The sequence below is a fragment of the Exophiala oligosperma genome (genome assembly GCF_000835515.1).
Source record: "Exophiala oligosperma strain CBS 72588 unplaced genomic scaffold supercont1.7, whole genome shotgun sequence".
Taxonomy (NCBI): domain Eukaryota; kingdom Fungi; phylum Ascomycota; class Eurotiomycetes; order Chaetothyriales; family Herpotrichiellaceae; genus Exophiala; species Exophiala oligosperma.
The window spans coordinates 962031-987189 of NW_015622824.1; the positions used below are offsets into that span (position 1 = coordinate 962031).

The 25159-nt window shown below is 51.6% G+C and overlaps 8 protein-coding genes across 9 annotated transcripts; 4 read left to right on the forward strand and 4 right to left on the reverse strand.

Annotated features, from left to right (window-relative positions):
- Nucleotides 1-10: 10 nt before the first annotated feature.
- PV06_07653 (uncharacterized protein) lies at nucleotides 11-1337 on the reverse strand. The gene is made up of 2 exons (XM_016408914.1): nucleotides 719-1337; nucleotides 11-667 (listed from the first exon to the last, which is right to left on the reverse strand). Exons 1-2 carry the CDS (start codon nucleotides 1217-1219, stop codon nucleotides 161-163), a joined length of 1008 nt encoding a protein of 335 aa, XP_016260668.1. The 5' UTR covers nucleotides 1220-1337; the 3' UTR covers nucleotides 11-160.
- Nucleotides 1338-1548: 211 nt separating this feature from the next.
- Nucleotides 1549-3191, forward strand: PV06_07654 (uncharacterized protein). The gene is made up of 2 exons (XM_016408915.1): nucleotides 1549-1910; nucleotides 1983-3191. Exons 1-2 carry the CDS (start codon nucleotides 1848-1850, stop codon nucleotides 3105-3107), a joined length of 1188 nt encoding a protein of 395 aa, XP_016260669.1. The 5' UTR covers nucleotides 1549-1847; the 3' UTR covers nucleotides 3108-3191.
- A 99-nt stretch (nucleotides 3192-3290) lies between these two features.
- On the forward strand, nucleotides 3291-4744 carry PV06_07655 (uncharacterized protein). The gene is made up of 2 exons (XM_016408916.1): nucleotides 3291-3920; nucleotides 3974-4744. The coding sequence occupies exons 1-2, from the start codon at nucleotides 3495-3497 to the stop codon at nucleotides 4463-4465; spliced, it is 918 nt and encodes a 305-aa protein (XP_016260670.1). The 5' UTR covers nucleotides 3291-3494; the 3' UTR covers nucleotides 4466-4744.
- Nucleotides 4745-5689: 945 nt separating this feature from the next.
- On the forward strand, nucleotides 5690-9298 carry PV06_07656 (uncharacterized protein). Its single transcript, XM_016408917.1, has 3 exons — nucleotides 5690-7214; nucleotides 7311-7706; nucleotides 8622-9298. The coding sequence occupies exons 1-3, from the start codon at nucleotides 6317-6319 to the stop codon at nucleotides 8774-8776; spliced, it is 1449 nt and encodes a 482-aa protein (XP_016260671.1). The 5' UTR covers nucleotides 5690-6316; the 3' UTR covers nucleotides 8777-9298.
- Nucleotides 9299-9393: 95 nt separating this feature from the next.
- On the reverse strand, nucleotides 9394-11317 carry PV06_07657 (uncharacterized protein). Its single transcript, XM_016408918.1, has 2 exons — nucleotides 9908-11317; nucleotides 9394-9847 (listed from the first exon to the last, which is right to left on the reverse strand). Exons 1-2 carry the CDS (start codon nucleotides 11014-11016, stop codon nucleotides 9769-9771), a joined length of 1188 nt encoding a protein of 395 aa, XP_016260672.1. The 5' UTR covers nucleotides 11017-11317; the 3' UTR covers nucleotides 9394-9768.
- A 166-nt stretch (nucleotides 11318-11483) lies between these two features.
- Nucleotides 11484-15139, forward strand: PV06_07658. Of its 2 annotated transcripts, none has more exons than XM_016408919.1 (2): nucleotides 11484-11895; nucleotides 11965-15139. In XM_016408919.1, the coding sequence occupies exon 2, from the start codon at nucleotides 13236-13238 to the stop codon at nucleotides 14844-14846; it is 1611 nt and encodes a 536-aa protein (XP_016260673.1). In that variant the 5' UTR covers nucleotides 11484-11895; nucleotides 11965-13235; the 3' UTR covers nucleotides 14847-15139. The 2 variants fall into 2 exon arrangements, with proteins under 2 accessions (XP_016260673.1, XP_016260674.1); XM_016408920.1 differs by lacking the exon at nucleotides 11484-11895 and having other exon boundaries at nucleotides 11963-12064; nucleotides 12118-15139.
- Nucleotides 15044-18397, reverse strand: PV06_07659 (uncharacterized protein). The gene is made up of 2 exons (XM_016408921.1): nucleotides 16935-18397; nucleotides 15044-16867 (listed from the first exon to the last, which is right to left on the reverse strand). Exons 1-2 carry the CDS (start codon nucleotides 18315-18317, stop codon nucleotides 15263-15265), a joined length of 2988 nt encoding a protein of 995 aa, XP_016260675.1. The 5' UTR covers nucleotides 18318-18397; the 3' UTR covers nucleotides 15044-15262.
- Nucleotides 18398-19410: 1013 nt separating this feature from the next.
- Nucleotides 19411-24142, reverse strand: PV06_07660 (uncharacterized protein). Its single transcript, XM_016408922.1, has 5 exons — nucleotides 23522-24142; nucleotides 23179-23456; nucleotides 21753-23120; nucleotides 21411-21705; nucleotides 19411-21358 (listed from the first exon to the last, which is right to left on the reverse strand). The coding sequence occupies exons 2-5, from the start codon at nucleotides 23311-23313 to the stop codon at nucleotides 19821-19823; spliced, it is 3336 nt and encodes a 1111-aa protein (XP_016260676.1). The 5' UTR covers nucleotides 23314-23456; nucleotides 23522-24142; the 3' UTR covers nucleotides 19411-19820.
- Nucleotides 24143-25159: the final 1017 nt, after the last annotated feature.

A 25159-nucleotide genomic window follows, 5' to 3' on the forward strand; every position in this document is an offset into this window, starting at 1 on the left:
GGCTTGAAGCCTGCGACGTCTCGAATATGCGTGCTATGTATGATTCTCGACAATCCCATGCCACCCAACATTCCATTCTTTTATTAATAGCCAACGACAGTCATCTACGAGTTTACAAGAAACCCGAGTCGCTGAAACACTCCTTATCTCATCCAACTTGTCATAAATGGCCATTCAACTGGTCTTTTTGTTCAGGTATAGGTGTCAACAAGGACCCTTTGTCCACGGCGTTCTCCAGATTCTGCAGCACAAGCATTTCCATCTCTTTTTGTGTTTCCCAAGTCATTGTGCCAATATGAGGGACGATGAAGGCTCGATCATTTTTCAAGAGCCCATCTTCGATCCTCGGCTCGTCTTCGAATACATCGAGTCCAACGGATGAGACCTTCCCACTGTCCAATGCCGCCACCAGGTCCTTCTCTTTGATCAATGCTCCTCGTGCAGTGTTCACAATCACAACACCGTCCTTCATCTTTGCGAATTCTTTGGCCGATATGATGTGGCGTGTCTTTGCATTGAGGGACAGGTTCAAACTGAGAACATCCGATTTGGCAAGTAGTTCGTCAAAACTGAGGTACGTTGCATCCCCTTCGAGTTCCTTGGGCAGTTTCGATCTATTGTGATAGGCGATCGTCATGCCAAACGCTCGTGCTCGATCTGCCATTGCCTGAGAAAATGTCAGCTTCTGGTACTCTCAAAGGCCACCAGCTTCGCTTACTCTGCCAATGCCGCCCATCCCTAGGATGCCCAACAGCTTGCCTTTGGGATCATTACCAAGCTGAGCGTCGCCTTTCCACTTTCCTTCCTTGATGGCCTTCAGAGGTGTCCAGGCCTGTCTCAATGCACCCAAGAGCAGGAAAATACCAACATCAGCCGTCGCGTTGTCTACGGCAAGCGGCGTGCTAGACACCTTTATCCCTCTTTTTGTACAAGCATCCACCTCAATATTATCATAACCCGCACCGTTGTGGCATATATATTTCAGGGAGGAAGGTAGACACGAGACCAGCTCTTCGTTGAATGGGCCCGTTTCTGAAGTCGACGTGTTTGAGCGATACAGAGCAACAACATCATCATACTCCCCAGCCTTGCATTTTAAGAGGAATTCGTCTCGTGTTCCTTTCCGGAACTCTTTCAAGTTGTATTTAGAAGCGTAGGCTTTCCACTCCGCGTTCGTGTGTGCCAGGTCACCGATCAGCAGCACTGCAGGTTTTGACATATTGGGAGGAAGTGGTGAGAAAACCAGGGACCTTTTTGTCTATACTATACAAGAAAACGAGGGAGTAGGGTCTCGTTAATTACACGAACCTCAAAAGCCCATAGACAGCAAACGAATCTCCAATGCCATTTGACTGCGGGAACATCTACGATATGCACGACCTTTTGTGTCATTCTCGTCATCGGCATTTGAACCGAGTTTGGTCCCCCGCACCGCCGTCTAATGCCGCCTCATACGGCGAGACCGTTTGGGGCGGTGGGCATTAAAAACCCCCACCAAGGTTGTCACTGCAGTGCATCGTAGCACTGAGTTCACCCCGCGGGCAACAACTTGTGGCCTTTGGGGCGCCGTTGGGCTACCCCTCGCCGAAACAACGCAGGAAAATGTGCACTTCAATAGCCGATGAGCTTCCTTTGGGTGCCGGCGAGCATCCCGGACAACGATTCAAGGCTTGACGTTCTATCCACTGGAATACTCCGTAGGCACACTTGATATAAGCCAACTGCCATGTGGACGGTAGACTGTCGCCCAAGCTGACTGGAGACGAACTTTTGTAGGAAGAACAATTCTTCTGAAAACAACAAGCAAAATATCCATTCTGGCTGTGGTTTGTCATTGGATTATTGGAATGATGTCAGGAGCAGCTAGTATACAGGCTTTGGTTCTACACGGCGCAAAGGACCTGAGATTGGTGAGTACAAGTCGTGACTTTGACAAAGGACAGTAAGTGTTGTATTCGGACCTGAAGCTCACCTCCGTCTAGGAATCTAGACCTCAACCATCTCCTCGAGCGGGAGAAGTTCAAATCGCTGTCAAAGCCACCGGTCTTTGTGGCTCAGACCTGCATTATTATCACCATGGCCGCAATGGCAACTTCATCATTCAGTCGCCTCTAGTGCTGGGTCACGAAGCTTCAGGCGTAGTTACTGCAGTGTCAGAGTCTGCCAATGCAGTGGCAAGCTCTTCCAGTCTCAAAGTAGGCGATAGGGTAGCGATGGAGGTCGGCATTCCGTGCCGCTCATGTTCGCTGTGTACAACAGGGCGGTACAACTTGTGTCCCAAACTATCGTTCAGATCATCAGCAAAGACATTTCCTCACGCTGATGGGACGCTTCAGACCATGATAACCCAGCCCGCTGAAATGTGTCACAAGCTACCGGAGAACGTCACGTTCGAGCAGGGTGCCCTGGTAGAGCCTTTGGCTGTTTCCTTACACGCCCTCAATCGAAGTCAAGTGGCGGGCTCTGGCTCTGGTGTCGCTTTGACCGGCTCAAGCGCTCTTGTTCTCGGCGCGGGTGCCGTGGGGATGCTTACTGCGGCTGTTCTTGCAGTTGCTGGCGTTACAGATATTGTCATTGCCGACATTGATGCTCCCAGATTGAAGATTGCAGCGGCTCTTGGAGGTGGTCGATTCAACCTCAAAACATTTCTCATACCCAAGAAGCCAGCTGCCCCAACTATTGAAGAAACCCTAGCAGGCGCTCAAGAGCTCGCTGCCGAAGTGTCAAAGTCTGCTGGTCTCGATACAGGGTTCGATCGAGTGTTCGAGTGCACAGGTGTACCGTCATGTGTACAGCTAGGAATATTTGCCGCCAACGCGGGCGGAAAGCTGGTTCTTGTCGGCATGGGAAACCCAACCCAGACACTGCCTTTGGGAGCAGCAGCATTGAGGGAAGTGGATATCATTGGTGTATTCAGATACGCCAATTGCTATCCTGCTGCCATTGCTCTGTTCGCGAGCGGCAAGTTGGATGGTGTGGCAGAGGATGTGGTCACTCATCGAGTTAGTCTAGCAGACGGAGAAAAGGCTTTCAGGCTGGCCGCAAATCAGGGCAGAGAAGGAGAGGACGAGGGTAGAGTCCCAGTGAAGGTTGTCATTGCTTCATAGCATCGGAGGGAATGTGAATCTTGTGAACTTGACATATGTGCGTCCCCAGAGTCAGCGAAGCTAGTTCGGCCGAACTATTCAGGCACCCTACTTGGACCCGTCCACCATCCAGACGCATGCGGGAAGTGGTTTACTTTAGATTCCATGTTGTTCCCATTGCTCTATCCCAACAGAATCGCATATAGCCTCAAGGGCGTCGCATAAACACAGACAGAATCGACATCATGTTGGAAATTCGCCACGGACGTGCCAGTCTTTGCACAATGTTTGCCGCGTCCAACACTGACGTCAATCATCTCGCTTGCGCTGCGCCAAAGAATTACAGCACCGACTTCTCTGTTCAACCATCTCTGCAAGAATTCCCTAACACGACTAATTGTCCTCATCATGACGACTCGTAATATATTGATTACAGGTGCTACAGGGAAGCAAGGTGGCTCAGCCATCAAAGCTCTCCTGGATAATCCTCCGCCCTTCGACTTCCGCATACTCGCTGTCACGCGCAAAAGCACCTCTAAAGCCGCAAAGGCCCTCGCTGCAAATTCCAAGATTGAATTAATCGAAGGCGATTTACACGATCCTCAAGCTATTTTTGAAAAGGCAGGAGGGGTAGGAGCCGTATGGGGTGTGTTCTGTGTGACAATCCCATCGATGAAGAAGGGGGATGAGCAGCTTGAGATGGCACGAGGGAAGAAACTGATCGATGCTGCCATGATGCACGATGTTAAACACTTTGTTCTCTCTTCCGTAGATCGCGGAGGACCTGGAAAATCAGATTTTAATGCTACGGATGTCCCACACTTTGTCACGAAGGTGAACTTCTCTTTCCGCATCACTGCACGGCGGTATCACTAAATGGATGATAGTACTGGACCGAGAAACATTTGATTGAGAATACCCGAGGCAAGAACATGACTTATACTATTCTGCGGCCGGTCGCGTTCATGGAGAACCTCACACCGACCTTTCCGGGCAGAGTCTTTGCGGCGATGTGGGCAAACATGGGCGACAAGGCCTTACAGATTGTGGCCACAAAAGACATTGGCGTGTTTGCCGCAAAGGCATTTACAGGCTCGGACACGGAGGAATACAAAAATACTGCAATCAGTCTGGCAGGAGACACTCTCACGCAGTCGCAAGCCAACCAGATTTTCTGGAGAGCTCTTGGACGGCCGATGCCAGTCTCCTATGGGTTCATGGCCAGCTTGCTACAGTGGATGGTACCCGAGTTAGGGACAATGTTCCGCTGGTTCGTCGAACATGGGTACGGTGCTGACGAGGTTCAGTGTCGCAAGCTAAACAAGGATATGCTGAATTTCGAAAGTTGGATGATCCAGGAAAGCGGATTCAAGAGGTAAGGTGGAGAGTCGTTTGATGCGCTGGATCATCGCATGACAGTTGTGTCGAACACACAATACTCCGCTCCGATATACCTCTTCTTGCCCGACTTGCTCGCGGCTTCGAGCAACAGTCAGGGTCAATTTGTACATATATAACACGTGAGACGGCACCATTCGCTATTGAATAGCACGTTGTTCAGACCTGATATTGAGCACACCATATTCTGCTCAGATCTAGATACCTCGAATCTTGCATCCTTTGCTGCATCATCAGCCGAGATCTACGTCACTGTTGAGCCTAATAGTAGCGTACAACCTAGCCTATTCCTGCACGCAAGGACGGAGACCTGGGGAACTCCCATGAACCAAGCATCCTGCGAGTAATATGACTGTCACACCAACGTCAATGGCCAGACTTGTCAGATTAAGCGCGCACGCGGACATCCTGGCCGTGCCGTGTCTCCAGCCGTGTGTTCCGGACGGAGAATCGACCGTCCTACACGAGGCGAGCTCCTTGTTCCCTTCGAACCTTGAAAATAGTGCTTCCATGCGCAGGGACTTGTAGGGAAATCAAAAAGAACGCGGCACGCATGAGCTGTCCACTCTCCAGGCCGGATGCAGACATAGTAGCCTTGCAGGTAGTGATTGGCTATGATCGACGCGCTACTCGCTGTAGTATGGCGCTAATACGGTTACGAAACACACGCTAATGTTTGAAGTGACTTCGATGTGTCCTCGCTTCTGCCTCCCGCAAATCTGGCCCCCTGTCCTCGCTCCTTGTTCTTCGTTGCCATCAAATCCGCACTGTTCGTCGTCACACGACACTCGAGAAGAGATGAAAGGGGCGCTGAGGGTCGTCAGTGCTTTCCTGTCGAGCTGTCAATTGCGCCATTCTCGCAGGAGAGAGGTGGCAACTGAAGTCTTCAAGTCACCAGTGACATGGCTCTTGCCTCACCCCAACATTGCATTGTCCGCTGAGAACAATCCACCAAGACAAGACTGACAGTTATTTTAGGCAGGCGGAACAATATCAACGGGATAGGAAGCTCGTCTCCGCAGCCTCGTATCTTATCAATATATTATTCCCCCGGCAGATGTCCCGCACCAACGAAGAGTGAGTTGACCACCCTGGTCCGCCACGAGATCGTCATGCACTTGAAACACCAGCACCTCTGGGTCCAGGCCATGGGCAATATAACCCTATTGCTGCCCAAGTATTGGTCGGACCTTGTCATACTTTCCCGGAAGCTTGTCCACCTTGGACCTTCGCACGGCAGCATGCCCTGTCTATGTCATAGAAAGGGGCCTATCAAGCATGGATCATGCTGCAAGCTCTCAAACAATTCTATCGACTCCTTGCGCTTAGATGCCGATCGAAAAATTCCCATAACCATGCTCCACTCTCCACTCTGATGGCTGAGAGTTCTTGTCTTTGTGAATACTGCCTGACCCCGACGTCTCGCTTATCGCCTGCTATTCTTTGTATCTTCACCTTCACACAACGCAGAACAATGCTTTCGTGAGGCATTGTCTTCAACCCTTTGTTCTTCAACCTCAATGCTTGCATTGTCACTCTTTTGACTTCGTCACTCCTTTTGTTTGTACAGGATCGTTCTTTGTCAGTCTCTTGCCTACCTCTACGATCATTACTTCCCGTTCGAACTTCGACAGCTTGAACAAACCATCTTTTGGATAACACACGAACATACTCTGAGAGTATACCCAACCTTCCACACAGAAACCCAAATCGCAGCGCGAAGAAAGCCAAACTATCTCACAAAACTTTTCCTCGCATTCTGCGCGAGTCAAACATAAATTCGCTGGACGAAATTCTTATCCTTTCCAGACTTATTCCAATCATCGAAAACCATGGCTCTATCAAAACCCTCTCTGCGCAGCATCCTTCTTGGAGTGCTTGCTGCAGTCCCCATCGCCTCCGCGCATTCTTGGATTGAACAGATGCTGGTCATTGCGCCGAATGGTACTCTTGCAGGTGTACCCGGTTTCGCTCGTGGGAACGTTATGCGCCAGCCGAATATGTCTCCAGACGACGCGATGGTCAACCTCATTCCACCCAACGGCCGTGCGAATTCAGTCCTTCCGACAGATTTGATGTGCAGATCCAGCCAGACATCTCAGAATCAAACCGATGGCAGTCCAAGACTCCAGGCCGTTCCAGGATCCGCAGTCGCCTTGCGGTATCAGGAAAATGGCCATGTCACCTTGCCACAGAACCAACCAGGCAAACCTAACAATCGAGGCACAGTCTATGTCTATGGTACTACCGATCCTAGCCCTGATGATGCTTTCCTAGCTATTCATCGTGTCTGGACTCCTGATGGCAAAGGCGGTGATGGCCGTGGTGTCCTCCTGGCTACTCAGAACTTCGATGATGGACAGTGTTACCAGATCAACGGGTCTCCCCTTTCTCAACAACGCCAGGTCACGTACGCTCACACAGCGGACCAATTGATGGGTGGAGATTTGTGGTGTCAAACTGATATCCAAATCCCCTCAGACGCTCCGACCGGCAAACCATATACCCTCTACTGGGTATGGGACTGGCCAACTCTACCGGGAGGTGATCCTAACCTGCCTAATGGCAAACAAGAAATCTACACCACCTGCATGGACGTTGACATTGTTGACAATGTCGGCATCGAGCCTTATTCCAAAGGCCAGGCCAACTATGTCTCTGGTCAAGGTTATGACATGGCTGCAGCCTCTTCTCAGTTTATGGAGGTCACCAATCCAACAGCCGTCACAGGTATGACCCTTCCCTTCACGGATGTTCCTACTCCATCCTCAATGGCCGTGGTACCCACAAGTATTGCCCGACAGCCACTGACTCATAATCGCACAGGTTCTACAATTCCGTTCGGTGCATCCGCAACAGGTCCTGTGCCTGGAGGTGCCAGCGAAGCTAGTGTCTCCGCGGCTACCGCTGTCACCACAGGTATACCCGACTTCTTGACCGTACACACCGGCTCGACTGCTGGTCCCGGACTGGAAACACAGACTTTCAGTGCCGTTCCAATGGCTGCAACCGATACCCCAGGTGCACCAGTGCCAACTGGCAACTCCGGCTCGGGCCAGGGCTTCGGTGGTGGTCGCGGGGGAGGTGGAAACGGGTTCGGGGGCAAAGGTAATGGCAACGGTAACGGCCAATTTCAGGTTGCTACTGAGACCGAGTGGGAGTCGGTCACTCAGACGGTTCTTCAGACTGTCTACATGACAAAATACACCAAGCGTGATCAAGGTGAGTCATATGCATTCCCTACCGCACAACCATCATCCCCTACATCATCTTTGGACCATGGAAGTGGACATGGAGAAATGCGATTCGCACCGCAACGTTTCAACGCCACTGGTCGTGGATCTGGATCTGCAGAAACCCCGTTTCAACCATTCAATGCCAACATCCCGACGACTGGACGTCCAGGGTTTGGCGGTGGTCAACGACCCAGTTTCGCTCCTGGCGAATCTCACTCGGTTTTCCGCTGGGATCATCCTTGCAACGACAACTTCAATCACACCACCGACGTCGACCCTGGTAATTCCAACCAAACAAAGTGTAATGGCACCTCTGGCTACCGGAACCACCACAATGGAAGTCACCCTGGGTTACCGTTTCGACCGCACCACAACCTGTCAGCCACTACGACCGCTCCAATCGATGGGCCTCCAACGACGGTTGGACCACTCTTGACACTACCAAATGGTGTCGTTCTCACGATGCCGACCCCAGGTGGTTCGATCATGACGATGCCTGATGGGAACATCATGACGATGCCCGTCTTTGAGACTGCAGCTGCCTCTTCAACCACAACTTTCTCTGCAAGTGCAGTCCCCGACTCGAGTCCGGATCCAGACGGCCCGGCCACGACCACGACCACGAAAGTTGTTGTTGTCACGACCGTCACTGAAGTTGTGACTGCAAGTCCTGCACCAAATACCATCGATTCGTCTTCTCTGAATGGTCCCGACACTCTTCCAGGATCGACATCGACATCGACATCTCTATCCGTGTCCACGTCCACGACTAGTCTGGATGTTGTGACAGGTGTATCCGTCATTCCAATTCCACCCACGACATTACCGTCGTCCACTTTCACTTCCTCTTCTTCGAGTTCTACCGTCATCGGGTCAGACGAGCTAACAGATGTCGTACCAGTCCCAGAACCCACCGCCACCACCGCCGTGGTACCTGCTTCGACCGCCCACGCCGCATTCAAACTCCGAGCGAGAAACCCATTTGTGTGGATCTGGGGGAGCAACCCGGCCACAGCCACCCAAGTCGAAGCCACTCCAACTTCATCTTCTTCCTAGGTTGAGGTTGACTGACGGGGCCAAGCTCTTTGTTTGTTGCTCGAATTCTCGGATCGGACACTTTCTTTCTCTCATATTTCCCAGTGTATGAAAGTGTGTTCTGGGGGGGTTTGGGCTTCGAGGACTTTGGATACAAAAAAAATCGGGTGATGAGGAGATGCCTTCCTTTTTTGGTTAACAAAAAAAGAGGTAGACATGTCTATGTGTGTGTGTATGGGTGGGTGTGTCTGTGTGAGTCCGTGGATCGCCTGCCGGACAGGGGTGAACTTGCCGAGTGAATATGAATCGAGTTGACATGATGGTTTTTTCTTTTTTTTTCAGCCTCTTGCATTTTGCATCTAGCACTCAAATTTACACTTTCCATTGACACGTTTTTTGTTTAGCATTTTTTCATCGAGCGAAGGGGGTTCCTTTTTTTTCATCATCACACTCCTTGGAACCTTGACCTGAATTATCTTAGCTCGGTGCTTGCACGTATGTACATACAACCGTCCAGTTAAATTGTCCAGTAAAAGGGACTACCACCTACTGACTGAGGAGACCACCTCTTGCCTGTTGTTTATCTGTTGCGTGTCTGTTTAATCATTAAATTTGTCGTAGGAAGAGATAAAGATGTTCACAATTTGTACTTGGTATACACACTTCGTATCGAGCTAGTAATGCGTTGTATAGAATATGAGTGGATCATTAATTCATTAGGATTATTACTTTACTCAAGGTCGATGAGTTTTGTTTTGTGACTAGTCTATGATGACCCTCCCCGAGTTGGAAGAAAAACTTCCTCCTGAAACAGAACAGAGCCAACGCCCACCGTGCAAACGGTCTCTTCATCTGGATGAAATGAACTTGCTGGGAATATTGTACAAAACAAAAAAATCGAAAGTGTAGGGAATGATTCGACTGCGTGATGTCTTGAATTGAGGATAGGCAGCACAATTCAGTCTTTGTGACGACGCGGATGCACCTATAATCGTCACTTGGAGGGCTCCATTCTAGTTTGTTTTGATGGGTTTGGCATATTCGAGTTGAGTGCCCCAGACGTAGTCCCAAAACTTGGAGGTCACGCCGAACCTGAGAATCGTCAGTTAGCGTGATACCCATGGCAATGTCTTAGATGCAAAGTATTCTTACCCGAGTTCGTAGTTCTGGTAATGATGAGCCAGATGGTACTTTTTCAAATCACGCACGTAGGCCGGCAATTGATGATGATGGAGCCAGTAGTGCGTGCAGTCGTAGCAGACATATCCGAAGATGCCGCCAGAGAAGACGGTGATGGCAGCGTACCAATTATACCAAAAGACGGTGTGTGCGAGTTTGTAAAACGGCGTCGCAAGGATGAGGAACAGCGTTGGAGGCATCACAAGTCGGTATTTGTCCATGGGGAGGTAGTGATGAATGCCATGCAGGACGAAATGGAGCGTCAGGAAGACGGAGTTATCAGGCAAGTAGTAGTCGACGTGGAAGAGGAAGCGGTGGAGGAGGTACTCGACCAAGGTCCAGAGGAAGAGACCGAGGGCCCAGTAGGCAGGGCCCTGGGGAATAGGTAGATTTGTGAGGCCGAGGTATGAGCCGTAAAACACCGGGGGGAGCCAGAGCGCTGGCACAACATACCACGCCGTCTTGCTGAGTGGCTCGAGAATGTTTCCAAACAACGGAGCAGAGTCGCCTCCACGATAGTGTCGAGGTCGGTGTATCTGTTCCAAATAAAATTCCTTGGAGAACTTGCTGAACAGCATTTGGGTGAACAATGGTCTGTTCAAGTCCAAGAACTTGTGTTGTTTCCAGTCTTTATCCAAATCGGTGTCTTTCGAGAGGTCTTCAGCACAAGACATACCAGTAGTCTCAAACACTGCTCTTGTAGGTAGATCTGACGTTTGTACTCCCTGCTTCCTCAACTCGGCGTTTCCGTTGGCGGTAGCAGGTAGAGGGACGACTTGGTCGGGGTGAGAAGATGCCGTTGCGGCTTTCAGGACAGGCTCGGTCGGCATGAATCCAATAAGGCTCTCCTCGAGGATCTCGTACGCAGTCTCGGTGTGGAAATGGGAGACCTCGTCCTCCATGATTTGCTTGACATCCCTGCCGGCATATTCCAAAATCAAGTCACCGCCACCAGGATGATCTTCAACAAAGTCGGTCACATCGAATATGCGCTCCCCAATCGTAACCCAGCACGAGTCTTTCGTGTTGTGTGTCTCAACTTCCGCCTGCGGGATCGTGGGGAGTGTTCGGCCAGGCATCATGGAAGGCCTTGATAGATACGGTTTAAGACTAAAGAGGAGGGGAGGAAAAGAGCGTGTCCAAGATCGAAAGGAGGATTGAAGGAGTGCCAGGAGTCGTTGGTAACAAGGATGAGGAGGTGCTGACACAAGGTGACAAAGGTTCTGTTTATTGCATTTGCCTCACTAGAAGGAGAAGATCTGAGTGATATCCGTTAAAAATATCATGCAACACCCGGTTAATTCGAATGGTTCTGGCTGCAAGGGGCCGTGGCGTGTCTTCCCGTGAAGATCTAATTTCCCGATGCTTCCGCAGCGAAGTAAGTCAGCCCACGATAGAAGAAAAATCTAGACCAGAGTACGAGATGTGATTAGATTAGATCAGACCCTCCAAAACGGCCATCTACGTTGAAGCAAGTGGCTTGGTAGCGACAATCCTCATAGACATATGCAGCCAGGCAACTTCCCACCCCTCTTCCTCTACCTTGCTACAACAATCTTAGACATCTTCATTATGAAGGGAAGATCAAGCAGGAATGAGTTGACCGAACCAGGAAATAACTCGCAAAACCCAGAAACTTCTTCTCCAAACGGACACACAGCGACAGATGTGATTGACGATGATGACCTGTGTCCGATATGCGTTCAGCTACTCTACAGGCCAGTTCGAACGGCCTGTAATCATACAATGTGCGAGCACTGTATGGCATACTGGGTCGATGTTTGTATCTCCTCCCAAATGACCAGAGACAGCTTCGACGTCCAAACGCTCGTGCTTCCGTCTGAGGCGATCAAATGTCCTATGTGTCGAACATCGACGACGGCCACTCTGGATCCTGACCGCGAAGTCACCTTGCGAACACGATACCCCAACATCTACGTAGCGCGTGAGGTTGAAACAAGGTCAGCAGAAAGAATGCGAATTGCTTCAAAAGTTGAAACTCTCACCATATGTATCGGTAACGAGCATAGACTAGTTCGTGCTTACGCTGAATCGAAGAACACCCATGATTGGAAATTCTTCCTAAGACTTTCAAGCACAGACATGATCCAAGAAGTGCAGGTAATGCTGGTAAGTTCGGCATGCTCTTCTTTCGCAGGGGATTTGACAATCTACCCTTCCAGCATCCTACTTTTCACAATCCACGAATTGTCTTGCGGTCCCCACCGTACGAGATTCGCCGCCTAGGGTGGGGTGAGTTTCTCATTGTCGCCAATGTTGTCCTCAAGGTAGGCTGTGCTTGGGTCATTCCACCCGGTATAGATGTGCGTGATACAGGTATTTTGGGGAGAAATTTAACCTTGGAATGGAAGTTGGACTTTCGTGACCAAGGTTCTCATATAAATTTTACGTGGAAGGTGAAAAAGGAGAGAGAGGCTCCAGAAGTCGAAAATGAAGAGCAGGTGGAAGAGCAAGAGCATCTTGAAAATGAAACATAGGTTGAAGAACTTTGAGAAGTCTGGCTGATCATGCTGGACAGAGGTTATTGATTGGGAAGGCTCGGGGTTGAAACTGATGCCTCTGATCTGACTGCGACTCCACATCCCTCGACTCAAGTGTTCTCTACGAAATTCAACAAGACGTCATATTCTCTTGGGCGTATTCTGGGATTACCGAATACGAGGTCCCATGCGCATTTGAGACTTCGTGGGCTGTTCAAAATATACGAGCTCGGCAAATGATAGGTCGCGCGACGTTGTACTCCGTACATACGGCTCTATTCTCGTCCCTGGGAAATTTCGAGGTGGCCGGAAATGGTTCTGCCTGGCTCAGACTCTCCCGCTTACGCAACCTGGACCCCTGGCAAGGTCCCGAACATTACGCGGCCTCGTTGCTACAACGCCCGGACCAAATCCATTTTACGGCATAGGAGGATTCGAGTGCCCTATGATTTGGTTCCAGAAATATATGCCTCCAGAAGTCCATGCACGAATTATTCCCTTCTGGGAATTCCTTGCCAGCCGGGCTGAAGCCAAAAACGTAGATTCCTCGATGGACAGTCAACACAGCCCCTATGGTCGTATTCGAGTTCAAAATACGATAAAGCTTACACAGAGAGAGAGTAAACATTACTTATGGCATTCTTGCAGATATACACCTTCGTCGGCAGTCCATGAGGGTGGTTGTCTCAATACAAGTTTTTCACCTACTGCCATCTTCAAGTCGAGCTAGGAACTCTTTTCCCTCGGGAGAAACGGAACCAGACCACTGAAAGCTCAATCTCAGACCATAGCAATCCATCATGCAGAACATCTCAACCGCGATCACTATGAGTGATTCTCAACGACCGTCCCTCAGTGACAGCCAATCGACTCTGGTGTCAATATCTCCAGTGAAAGAAAAGCCCCAGCCACGTTCGTCCTCTACAGAAGCGCCAGTGAAGCGGCCACAAAGGAAAATGAATCCGCGTCCTAGTCCTAATCCCCCAACGGGACACTCGCCTCGGGTGAAGAAGACCTTGCTCTCTGAGAATTTGGGCACTCAAATGACGGCGTCCTTGATCTCCGGTGGAAAAGACATGGAAGCTATGGATATTGCCCAACGACTGAAGCATCTTCAAGCACAGGACCAATCACCACCAGTCTATGTAACAACACAGGAAATGACGAACGATATCCTAGACCACACCGGACCCGAAACAATGATCGCAGCCTCAATAAAAGCCACCGAAGTCGACCCCACATTTCTCAATTCCACCAAAAGGCCAAAGGATATCAATACCTTCACACTGCATGACTTTGCAGCCATTTCGGCGCTGGGGTCACTGGTAGAGAAATTTGGTCGAGTCTCCCATATGGGAGTGCTGGACCCATCGTACAGCTTCTTCCTGAGTAAAGATCTACAGTCAGCCCTATACTACAAAGTCTTGAACAACATTGCAGTGATTGGCGGTGATCCTCTATGTTCTCCAAACCAGTATGATAACCTCCTCCAGGAGTTTCGCCGTTTGCGAAAGCGCCGTGGTTGGGGCGTCGCGTTCCTCGGCACAACGGACAATTTCTTACCATACGCAGAACAGAAAAAATGGGTGACGATGCGTTTTGGGACTGAGAGGGTCCTCAATCCACTTGACAACCCTATACTCCAAGAGAAGGAAGGCAAGAGGGTGATCACCCAGAACAGACAACTTCTCGACCCCGGAAGAGGTGGGATCTCGGTCCATGTCTACGTTCCCAGTCAAGGTCGCGATGAAGTACTCGAGCAAAACCTTCGACATGTTTACGATTCATGGAGGGACGTTCGCAATCAATCGTCCCGCCCACAAGCGTACATGACGGTGTTTGACCCTTTTGCCATCCCACCCTTGATGACCTACATCTACACAACGGACCGTGACGGACAGTGCAATGGCTTTGCGGCGTTGAGGAAGATCGGGGCCAACAAAGGTTACCACATTGATCCGTACTGTGCGTCGCCGACAGCGCCAAAGGGCATCACCGACCTACTCGTCTTTTCGGCCATGTCACTGCTCCGGCAAGCTGGTATTGGGTATCTGAGCTTTGGGTTCGAGCCGGCAACAGAACTCGGCGCCATCACGGCGCTCTCGAGACCTACGACGGCCGTTACCAGGTCATGCTATCGGCGCGCGTTCCGTCACCTACCCATAGGTGGGAAGCACGCTTATCACAACAAGTTCCGTCCCGATCCGAACCTGGATTCGGGCTTGTACATCATCTACCCTGAGGGAGCACCAAGCATACAACACGCGTTGGCCACGTTGCACATTGCCAATATCAAAGTCAGAGGTATTTTGCGTGCAGAATTGTTTCGATCTTCGCCAAAAACACCCAAGACGAAGACGAGTGAAGGAGGAACAGAAGAACAAAAAGGGGTTTCGAACTCGAACAACTGACTCGACACCGAGGACGAGGTTTGCAAGTGGAATTTTGGTGCAAAAAAAGGCCACGATCCCAATGTACTGTTGGACGTGTAACAATGGGACTGTCAGAAAAGATTAGTAGTTGGGTAAGGTGTTAATAAGCCGGTGATTTCTTTATCTTCTTTATTTTCTTTTTTACACGAAGCAGGCATGCAGGCATTACATATTCTAGGCAAGGTAGCGGAACACAACGACTTCAATGATGGAATGTATTGAGTAGGTATTCCTTGTATGGTATTTATCCTTTTTTTGAAACACAACAAAGACGAAAAAAAAGGTGTCATGACTGTGACGAACCTAAATCGGCCACAGTGTTGATATGTGGTTTGCTCCCCGAGGTATCATTCATTCCGTAGCCGTCATTATTGGCAACAGGGGCGAGTTATCATTCAAGACAAGGTCCAATTCCCAGCCCAGACCTTGCCACCCAGCGACCGTTCCAGACCGCCAATGAACAAGGTCTTTGTGTCGGAGTCGTAAGTACTGTTTCCGACCGTCTCCCCGTTGATCTTGACCACGTTGCTGGGAGGGGCCGACTGGACCCCCAAGATGGTGATGTTGGCCAGGGGCAGATCGAGGCCCGAGTAGTCACCGGTGACGGTGACGTTGAGGCTCCCCATCCTCGCGGTCAGGTCGACCGTCTTGGTGGAGTTGGGGTCCTGGCTCTCCCCGTCGTCCAGGTACAGCTGGCCCGCGGCGGTGCCGTCGACCCCGGGGGCCACGACGATGGACCAGGACGTGTTGCGGGCGTCCCGGGTGGTCATGGCCATCTGCTGGGTGGCCAGGACGGCCCCGCCCCGGATGTACACCGGGATGTGGCCCAGGGGGGCGTCGATCGTCGTGTTCTTGCCCGCGGTCGGCTTCGACACCGGGGTCTTGTTGTACCAGTCGTAGTACACGTCGGTGCCCTCGACGAGCCCGGGGAAGACCCCGTCGACGGTCGTGGCGCCCTGGGTGAGGACCGGGGTGACGAGGATCGAGGGGCCCAGGAAGAACTGTCGGTCGGCGTCGGCCAGCGACGGGTCGTCGGGGAACTCCCAGGCCATGGCCCTCATGACCGTGTCGCCCCGGGCGTGGGCGTTGTAGAACAGGGTGTACAGGTACGGCAGCAGCTGGAACCTCACGGCCATGGCCGCCCTGGTGGCGTCGGCGACGCTGGCCCAGACGTAGGCCTCTTGCGGGTTGGCCGACAGGGTGTTGTGGTTGCGGTAAAAGGGGAAGAAGGCGCTGAGCTGCATCCACCGGTTGCACAGCTCCTCGTCGCTGTTGCCGTTGAAGCCGCACGTGTCGACGCCGAACATGGGGATGCCGAACAGGCTGAAACTCAGGGCCTGCGGGATGGAAAAGTACATGTAGTAGAACTTGGACATGTTGTCGCCGCCCCAGTGCCCCGCCACCGCGCCGGACCCGGCGAACGTCGACCGGCCGATGATGAACGGGCGCTTGCCCGGCCGGGCGGCCAGGAGACCGGCGTACGTGGCCCGGAGGATCTGGTGGCCGAACAGGTTGTGGACGTCGTACTCCTCGACGCCGTTGTGGTGGGTGGCGTTGGGGGAGACCGCGTGGACGGCGAGGTCCCCCTGGACGTTGTTGATCACGTACGGGGGGTGGTTGACGTTGCGCGATCCCGCCGTGGGCGTCGTGCGGAGGTAACTCGTCGAGGAGGAGGAACCACTGACCGTGGTGCTGGACGCGGTCACGGTGGCGTCGGCCTGTGATTGTGACGCCGACGCGGCGGACGCCGCTTGGGTCGCGTTGGTCAAGTTGAACCCCTCCGGGTAGTCGTAGATGATGTTCCCCGGTTCCCCCGGGAGCTTGAACGGCGGGTGGACCGGGTTGAGACTCAGGTTGCCAGTTCCACAACTACCGACGCAAAAGGACGAGACCTCGCTCATGTCGATCCAGGCACCGTCGATGGGTATCTTTTGATGCCACGTCACCAACTGGTTCTTCCACCACGCTTGTGCGGAACTGGTCAACCAATCCGGGAATACCTGTCGGCCATGTCAGAGAAACATACAACATACAACAGACCAGGAAAATCAGTTGCGTGAGCCTTACCGTATATCCAGGCCAGACCGAACCGATGTACAAGGATCCATCGGGGTTGAGGATGAACGAGTTTGTGTCGTTTCCATCATTGAATGTCGGATATGCGTCACTTTGATTGTCGGGATTCGGCGCATAAATGGCACTATCGATGATGGGCACGTAGTGTTGGCCCCTGTCGTGCAGCCTCTGGAGGAAAGCCTTGCCGTCAGTGTAATTGAACCGAACGGGATCATTGTCAAAGTCTCGATACTGGAACATGTAGTCGATGTCGTTCCATATCGTCTCGAGGGGGATACCGAACTTGGCGTAATTGTCCACCACGCCCTCGGTGACGGTCCAATTCTCGTAGCCCCACCGGCACTGATGGAATCCAAATCCCCAATAGTTCTGCAGGACCGGCTGTCCGATGACGTCGAGATACTGGTGAGTGACATCCGGCTGGGTAGGTCCGGAGAAGAAGTACAAGTCAATGCTTCCTCCCAGAGTTCTCCAGGTGACATTGTCCGACCGGAGCAGCACTTCCATGCCATGAGCGTTCCTGAAGTAGACACCATGGTTTGACGACGTATAGTTTGCGGTATCGTTGTTGGAGTCGACCGGTTGCGTGACCAAGGTCGTGCGGTTGTCATTGCCCATCTCAAAATACTTGGTCTGCAAGTAGAATGGATGACTGCCGTATATGTTCATGTCAATGGGATCTCCTACGTCAGCAGCGTAGATGGTCCTTGTCAAATTGTTTCCCAGCCGAAGACCGTGGATGACTTCACCAAGCCCGTACAGATTGTAGTTCTCTTCCTGGTGTGTGACCAGCTCGATGAATTGATTCTCAAAGACCAATTTGGTCCCTGTGGTGGAGAACAAGACGTCCCCGGTGCTGTTTCGGGTCACGTTGAAGCCAAAGCCGGTCGACGCGGTGTTGGCCCAGGAGAAAGTGAGGTCGCTGGTGGTCATCTTGCCGTCCTCCTGACTCGGGGCGGGAACGTAGTCGGTTGACAACAGGTACCAGCTCTGGTTCTGAGAGGAGACATGAGAAGGACGGATGTTGACGTGGAGTCGTTTGTCGGTCTGATACTCGACCGTCAGATCTAGGTCATGAATATCGGTGCCGTAGACATTGCAAGCAGACCCAGCCAAGGTCAAGTGGGCAGTCAGGCCAGTAGAAGAGGTCTTGACGCCGGTGGCATTGTAGCCGGGACACTCTGCTTGTGCGTCGGCGGCAGTTGGGTCATAGATATTGGGTAGAAGAGTTGCACCCTCGTCGGCGCTCGCAGGGACAGTAAACTGTGCGGCAAACGAAGTTGTCGTCGAAGCTCGAGATGCCGCTGTCGACGTTTGAGGCACCGCCAGACATGGCACAGCCAGCAAGCTCGTCAAGAAAGTAACTAGATTCATCTTGGACGAGTCGAGAGATTGAAACAAGGTCGAGAAAGGACAGTCGCGACTGTTTGCTCAGAAGGAAAAAAGGCCATGAGAGTCTCTTCAAGTATGCCAGCGTCACAAAAGGAAAACGCCCCGCGGGATCAACAAGGTCCAACAGAGCGTGGGCGGCGACGTACCATGATGAAATGAACAAGCTCGTGTGGAGAATGCAACCGCCTACCAGGATGAACACGAGATAGAAGAGGACTCGTGCGAGGCGACTGCTAGCACCGCCGGCAAGCTTCATCACTGGTGTTTGGCCCCTCAGGTACCGTATCCCATGTAACCTTGGGGGAGGAAGAGGAGGAGGAGGGCCAGTAGGATGTTTAGGGAATCATCCTCACAGGCCGAAGCTTAACTGAGCATGGTGGGTGACGGTTGACTATCCAGATTCCTATCCCGAGACCCCTGTCAAGTGGACTATGGTCATTCACATTGTTGGGCTGTGCTCAAGATCTGGCGGATCAACTAGTGGTGACGGATGCGCCACTTTGCGGGGAAAGATTCAAAAAAAAAAGTGGCAGTGAATCGCATGAAGACGGATGACAGCTTCGATATGTATAGTGACACTCTTCATAGTTTCGAGGGAGGCATTGTAGTTGGTTCAACAGAACACACAGAGTCCATTCAACAACGAAAAATTGAGCCAGTCAATGCATATGGAGTGTACAGAGTAACGACAAAGAAATTGCCCCCCCCCGGCAAAGCTCCAGAAACAATAAACATCTGTATGACGCCAGAGGCTTTCGCGGGGTTGATTCAGGCCTGATCGAGTGTCCATGAACTGCGACGAGACACAGTACACCGATACATATCTATCGTGAGGCACATCATCATCATGAGTGAATCACTGCCTACATAGGGCATAGCAAGCAAGCAGAGTCCACTATACACTCGCATTAGTTGGGTGGTAATTTCTACAATCCCAGTCATTAATGCTCCGGCTTGACTCCGAGCGAATATCCGACCGATGCTCCATGTACTTGTTGCCCTGCTGTAGATTCCATGACGGCGATACGAAGATGCATACTACCTCCCAATAGCAAGACAGAGAAAACAAACAATATTCACAACACATACATTGCCCTTTTGTGTGGGCAGCGTTATTTCATTTCAATTGATGCTATGTAGGGGTATCCCACGCTGTCTTCGCAAAGCTTTCTCACTCAAACAAGTCTCGATACTCCAGTAATAAAAGTTGTATCAACGCCATCGAGACTCGGTGGTTCCTCCGACAAACCCACCGAAAGAGCAGTCTACCAGGTCTCGTTCAGACCAAGACCAGACGGCGAGAAAATGGCTGAAAAGTGCCTGTTCACGCAACAACCCCCCATCCCTGCACAACCCTTCAATGCCTGCTAAACAAATCAATTATTCATTACAAGAAAACCACTAACCACTCCAACCTGGGTCACGCAGGGATATGAAATGTTGCGTGCTTCCAAAATTCCAATCTGCGCTGCAGTGTCTACTTCGTCATCGGTATTCCTCCGTGCCCCGGCGACGACGGAAAAAGTCTTGCACTTTCTTGACTGCACCCGAACGACCTCCGTGATGATTTGGTCCGTGGTCGTGTGCGTATGCATCAGTGAATTTGCGGTTGTTCTTGACGAGAACGCCGCGTTGTCGTCCTTGTTGCAATGAGGGTCGACTTTCGACGGGTTCAGCCTGTTGTGCCATCAATCGGGCCATTGGCTCACTCTGCTGGCGTTGATGAGGCACGCGTCCCTGGTCATACGGAGAGTAAACTCCAGTTCCGCCATAGACGTCCGTGGATGCTTGGCTCGAGGCTCCTCGTTGTTGAGGTGGTCGGGAATAGTTGTTGTATTGCGTTCCTCTCGAGCTGTCATACTGACCATCAGTGGTACCTACAGCCCCGCTTGCATACTGCTGACCGGTCGTGGGTCGGCTGGAAGTCGACGTCGCAAATCGTTCCCCTTGGGCCGTTTGGGGAGTTCCGGGCTTTGATGAGGTCTCGTCCTTAGAGCCACCCATCAGACCTTTGAAAGACATTGTACTAAGAAGTGAAAATCGCCGTACCGGTTTTTCTATTTGTCCCTGATTCTCTAAATCCGTGCTTCGCTTCTTGCCCAGGCCAAACGAGAATGACCGCTTCGAGTCCGTGGACATGCGTGGTTGTGTCTCGGCAGGGTATTCTTTCATGCTCGTCGGAGGATACTTTCTTCCATTCTTTTGCCGATCAACGTCCTTCTTAATGACCGAATTTGACCGGCCAAAGAGTCGCTCTCCCAGCCCACTCAGAGTACTTGAACGTCTGTGGTGGTTCTTCTGCACCTGCTGTACACCTTGTGGTGGCATAGGCGTAGTTGTCGGCTGGCCGATGGAGGGATATGTGGTGGATTGAGGGATGGGTCCTGAAATATTGTAGCCTCGGCTAGGCTTGGTTGGCTGAGTGACCCGACCTTGAACGTTGGTGGCTGCAACTGTTGGTGCAACCGGTTGACCATAAGATCCTCGAGAGGGCAAGCGAACATCGGATCTAGGTACTCCAGCAGATGTCATCGAGCCTTGCGTGCTTGGTCGAGTCGCGTATTGATGGCTACTTGCTGGCGCTGACTGGCCGAATGCTGTAGTAGAATCGGACACAGATCTCGGAATGTCACGACCAGGCCTGACGGGAGGAGGCATCTTTTCCGCACTTTGGGGCTTTCTCTGCCCAACGTCCATCGCAGGTTCTTGCGGTAGAGGTTTTGACAAAGATTGTGACAAGCTCGCGTTTGGTGTGTGGTGAGGGTCGTCTACGCCACCGCGAAAAGCTGCTGCTGAAGTAGACTCTGATGGCTGATGGCGCGCTGTGTGTGTCTGAGGCGGCACATACTCGGGTTGCAAGGTGTGACGGGTAGATCTGTCCCGACGCGATCCTGTAGAGCTCTCCTCGACCTCTGGCAAAAGCCCTTCTTGGGCACGAGCAATAGCGCCGGAAGCTGTACCGCTGGCCTTGGAAGGTGTTTCACGGACGGAAGCGCTCCGGTGCATCGGTGGTGGTTCTTCTTCTAGAAGGGCATCAGTACTTATCAAGACGTGAAGTGAATCAAAAACACCTACCAGAAGGCACAGTAGTATGGGCAATGTCCGCCACGTTGGTGGTACTACTGGTGATGTGAGAGACCACATGATGATACTCGCTGAGCCAGCTGTGACGGGCCACTTCGAACAGATCGGCACGCTTTCGTGGATCGGGGACCAAAATCCGACGCAGCAGGTCTCGCGCATGGGGTGTTACATATTCGGGGAAGGTCAGAGGAGTCGTCGTAATGTACTTGTACAGAAGGTTGATGTTATCGCCTTCTGGGTTTGAAGGATCATCGTCGAAAGGAAGATATCCTGCCAACATAGCGTACTAGATGACATTAGTTTGGCAATGAAGCAAAGGTCTTATTGACTCACCAAGATGACGCCACAACTCCATACGTCGACCTTCTTTCCAGTGTACAATGAATCGCTCACCACCAGCTCGGGAGCTGCGTAGCAAGGGCTTCCACAGCTGGTCTGCATCAAGTCTCCTCGCCGCATTCCACGTTGGTCTAAGCGGTCAAGTTTGAACTTTCTCACAAAATCCTTATTAGTGAGATTGTACACGATCTCGTCGGATAACTCGTCTGTAGGGTCGAAAGTGTTGGCAAAGCCAAAATCGGTGATGATGATATTGCGGTTTTGGTCGAGTAGCAGATTTTCCAGCTTCAAATCACGATGGACGATACCTTTCTTGTGGAGATAGCCAACTCCAGAAACAAGCTGGGCAAACAACCTCCTTGCTGCAGCGTCCTTGAGATATCGATGATTCAGAATGTAGTCAAATAACTCTCCGCCCGAAGCATACTCCAGTATGATGCCGATGTGTCGTTCGGTTTCCACCATCTCGTGTAGCCGCACTATGTTTGGATGGGCGAGGTCCCGTAGAATCGTGATTTCTCTGTAGATTTTCGGAAGCCGACTGGGGTTGCTCGCAACACTCTCTCTCCTAATGAGTTTGATGGCCACCTGAGAGCTTCCGTCTTTCTTCCAGCCTAACTTGACCTTGCCGAACTCGCCTTCGCCCAGTGTCTGGCCGAGCACGTAATCACCAAACTGGATTTCTTTCCTACGAGACTTGGAATAGTCTTGTCGGCGAGCCGGGCCAGGTGCGGGTAGCAGGTCTTCGCCATCCGCAGCCGTGTTCGTATTATCAGCGCCAATGGGCACTGGCTGTGCTTCAGCAACTCTCTCCTGGGCCCTCTCCTCGTCCTCTTGGGGGTCGGAGACGACGACTCTGTGGATCACTTCGCTGTATTCGCGCACCAACGGTGCCTGGGGGTTCGAGGATTGCATGAGGGCTTCAGAACGAGTGTGCGGAGGCGCGGCGTGATGACTTCTCTCTCTTGTGCTTGTGGCTCGCTGTGGACCCTCGGGACTAGTAGGACCTTTTCTTCGGTTACGTGCAGCAGATGCAGCCGCAGTTGCTGTATCGTCCCGCGGTCTGTCTAAAGGCTCCTCATTGTAATCTCCGACACGATTCTGAACCCGACTAGAATGAACGTCAGGATTGTTGTTTCTTGCGTGTCGTACTGGGACGGACTGAGTCCCTGAACTCTGGTGCTGTGAGGAAGTTCTTGGTGGTGGTATCGGTGGGCCGTCGTACTGATCAGGAGCTGCAGATTGGTTGCGAATGTGGTAAGGCAGGTTCGTGGTTTGCGGGTGATAAGAGGCAGGAACAGGAATTTGTTCCTGTAGAGAAGTGTATCTGAGAGCATCTTCTGTATGCCTCGAAGGATAGTACTGTAATCAGAGGGTTAGTGTGAATCACGAGACGAGTTTCGGGATAATGGCCAGTTACCGATTGATTGGCATAATATCTCTCAGGATCCACGACTTCTTCTTCGTAGTGAATATTTCCGGACGGAGAATATGTTGCCGATGTTGGTACATGTTCTCTGTATTGGCCCGTGGTTTGCATTGTGTCCATGGACATCCTTCTTCCGCCTGAGTCGTGGCCTCAACCACAGACCCTTGGGCTGAACTTTTCGCTCCGGATAAGTCGAGAGGTCCGCGCGTATTAGATGATAGAAAGGGATTTAGGAGCGACAGGACCCGATGGGATGGACACAAGAACAACTGTGGTTGACGTGGTATTAGGACATGGCTTCAAATGAACATGTAGGGGGAGCGTTGCTACTCACGGGATTTCTCTCTTCATCCAGAATTCCCAATGCTGTTTCTTCACTTGCAGGAAGCGCGACGGAAATCCACGACGCGGCAAATCCGTGGCAACAAGCACCGGAAGTGAAGGAACTTGGACAAGGGACGCAGTACGGTCCAATATCAAGAGTCCAAGTGTGGCTCGAGATCAGGCTGTGTCGTGGGCGGTTGCTTGAAACAAACAAGTCGAAACGGCGAAGTCTGGGGTAGACGTCGACCTGCGACGCCGATGGGTGGAATATTTGTTGATGAGGCTGTGATTGTGTGCACTTCAGGGCCAATCATCAACAAACACGGATCGAAATCAGATGGTGAGAGGATGGGAGGATCGTAGTCATCGCGCTCCCGACGAGACGGAGGAGCAGTTGGTTTGTTGACAGGGCGGCTGAAGCATTTAGGACGAAACGAGAGGCGGTCTGAAAGGCTGGAGATGACTTGAGGATGGCAGTTTGTCGATAGTAGAACGGTGCAATAGGGTGCGGCAATAGAATAGAGGATTAACGAGGTGTGGTATGCTTGATTGCTGTGTGTATCGGTGAACGAGATACACGGTACGAGTAGCAGCAACAGCACAGCGAAGCGCAGGCTCGAGTAGCAGCGGCCGGACCTTCAAACCCCCAAGGTAAAGAGAGAGGCAGAGCGTTCCCGGGCTGCGTCTGTACGGTAGGCTCTAGGCTAGGATGCCACACTCCACCAAGGCAACGACAAAAAACCCACGCTAAAGGGAATTGCTTCGAATCAGCCACAATGCCTATTGTCGTGTTGTCACACTTGAATGGATTTTTATTATTGCCCAAGGTCTTACGGAGTATGATTTCAAACGACCTTGGATATTATTCTAGGTACGGAGCAGGCATTAGGCCTAGATATGTCGCTTCTGGTCCCTAGACTGAGTCGCCTGGCACAAGCACCTTCAGGTACCTCCCTCAGGTATCTATCTATCTACCTACTCCGTACTGTACTGTACCTAGGTAGGCACAACAGGTCAACAGCCGACCCCCCTACCCCTGTCAAGAACTATGTATGACTTTGCATATTGTACAGTGAGAAGGTCGAGAAGACTGGCCTAGTGGTTACTACCAACGACGAGCACCTAACAGGACGGATTCTGATGCTACTACTGTACAGCATCGCGCGCCTTTTCCCCAGTTTATTGGCAACGCCGCGTCCGATAAATAGGGGCACCAGGGCATTTTCGACTCCACCGGTTCTCTCAACAAACGAAAGCTCCATCCTAGACGATTACAGCATGTACGAGTACGTGTCGGTAGTGATAACAACACGGTGCGTACTGCAGTGCGATGGTACAGCTGCAGGTCAATCGTCGAAGTCAATAGTGAGATTCAGGTGCTGCGATGGTCCTCCGTCAAAGCAATAGAAAAGCCATCAAGCCGTGTCAAAGGTGGCAGAGAGATGGGCGAGCGGCGTCGACCTAATCCTACCTTGTATCTAGTTTCCTTTAGGTACGAGTAACATGTCTCCGTCAAGTCAGTAGCGAAATTTCGGAATTTATTTGTGGTTAGTTCATAATAGATTTCTTGAAACGCCGACAGACGCGACTTGGCCTCGTTCGGCTCGAAAGTGGCAGCCGAGATATCAAATCAAATTCCAGGGCAGCG

What these genes read in the sequence shown, in the direction of transcription:
- PV06_07653 (XM_016408914.1), bottom strand. Translation starts at nt 1,219, where the DNA reads ATGTCAAAACCTGCAGTGCTGCTGATCGGTGACCTGGCACACACGAAC. An exon ending in GGATGGGCGGCATTGGCAGA is followed by an intron (nt 668 to 718) that starts GTAAGCGAAGCT and finishes ACATTTTCTCAG; the next exon opens with GCAATGGCAGATCGAGCACG.
- PV06_07654 (XM_016408915.1), top strand. Translation starts at nt 1,848, where the DNA reads ATGATGTCAGGAGCAGCTAGTATACAGGCTTTGGTTCTACACGGCGCA. An exon ending in GCGCAAAGGACCTGAGATTG is followed by an intron (nt 1,911 to 1,982) that starts GTGAGTACAAGT and finishes ACCTCCGTCTAG; the next exon opens with GAATCTAGACCTCAACCATC.
- PV06_07655 (XM_016408916.1), top strand. Translation starts at nt 3,495, where the DNA reads ATGACGACTCGTAATATATTGATTACAGGTGCTACAGGGAAGCAAGGT. An exon ending in TCCCACACTTTGTCACGAAG is followed by an intron (nt 3,921 to 3,973) that starts GTGAACTTCTCT and finishes AATGGATGATAG; the next exon opens with TACTGGACCGAGAAACATTT.
- PV06_07656 (XM_016408917.1), top strand. Translation starts at nt 6,317, where the DNA reads ATGGCTCTATCAAAACCCTCTCTGCGCAGCATCCTTCTTGGAGTGCTT. An exon ending in CAATCCAACAGCCGTCACAG is followed by an intron (nt 7,215 to 7,310) that starts GTATGACCCTTC and finishes ATAATCGCACAG; the next exon opens with GTTCTACAATTCCGTTCGGT. An exon ending in ATACACCAAGCGTGATCAAG is followed by an intron (nt 7,707 to 8,621) that starts GTGAGTCATATG and finishes ATGTCGTACCAG; the next exon opens with TCCCAGAACCCACCGCCACC.
- PV06_07657 (XM_016408918.1), bottom strand. Translation starts at nt 11,016, where the DNA reads ATGATGCCTGGCCGAACACTCCCCACGATCCCGCAGGCGGAAGTTGAG. An exon ending in TACCAGAACTACGAACTCGG is followed by an intron (nt 9,848 to 9,907) that starts GTAAGAATACTT and finishes GACGATTCTCAG; the next exon opens with GTTCGGCGTGACCTCCAAGT.
- PV06_07658 (XM_016408919.1), top strand. Translation starts at nt 13,236, where the DNA reads ATGCAGAACATCTCAACCGCGATCACTATGAGTGATTCTCAACGACCG.
- PV06_07659 (XM_016408921.1), bottom strand. Translation starts at nt 18,317, where the DNA reads ATGAATCTAGTTACTTTCTTGACGAGCTTGCTGGCTGTGCCATGTCTG. An exon ending in CGGTCTGGCCTGGATATACG is followed by an intron (nt 16,868 to 16,934) that starts GTAAGGCTCACG and finishes CATGGCCGACAG; the next exon opens with GTATTCCCGGATTGGTTGAC.
- PV06_07660 (XM_016408922.1), bottom strand. Translation starts at nt 23,313, where the DNA reads ATGTCCATGGACACAATGCAAACCACGGGCCAATACAGAGAACATGTA. An exon ending in GATATTATGCCAATCAATCG is followed by an intron (nt 23,121 to 23,178) that starts GTAACTGGCCAT and finishes CTCTGATTACAG; the next exon opens with TACTATCCTTCGAGGCATAC. An exon ending in GGAGTTGTGGCGTCATCTTG is followed by an intron (nt 21,706 to 21,752) that starts GTGAGTCAATAA and finishes AATGTCATCTAG; the next exon opens with TACGCTATGTTGGCAGGATA.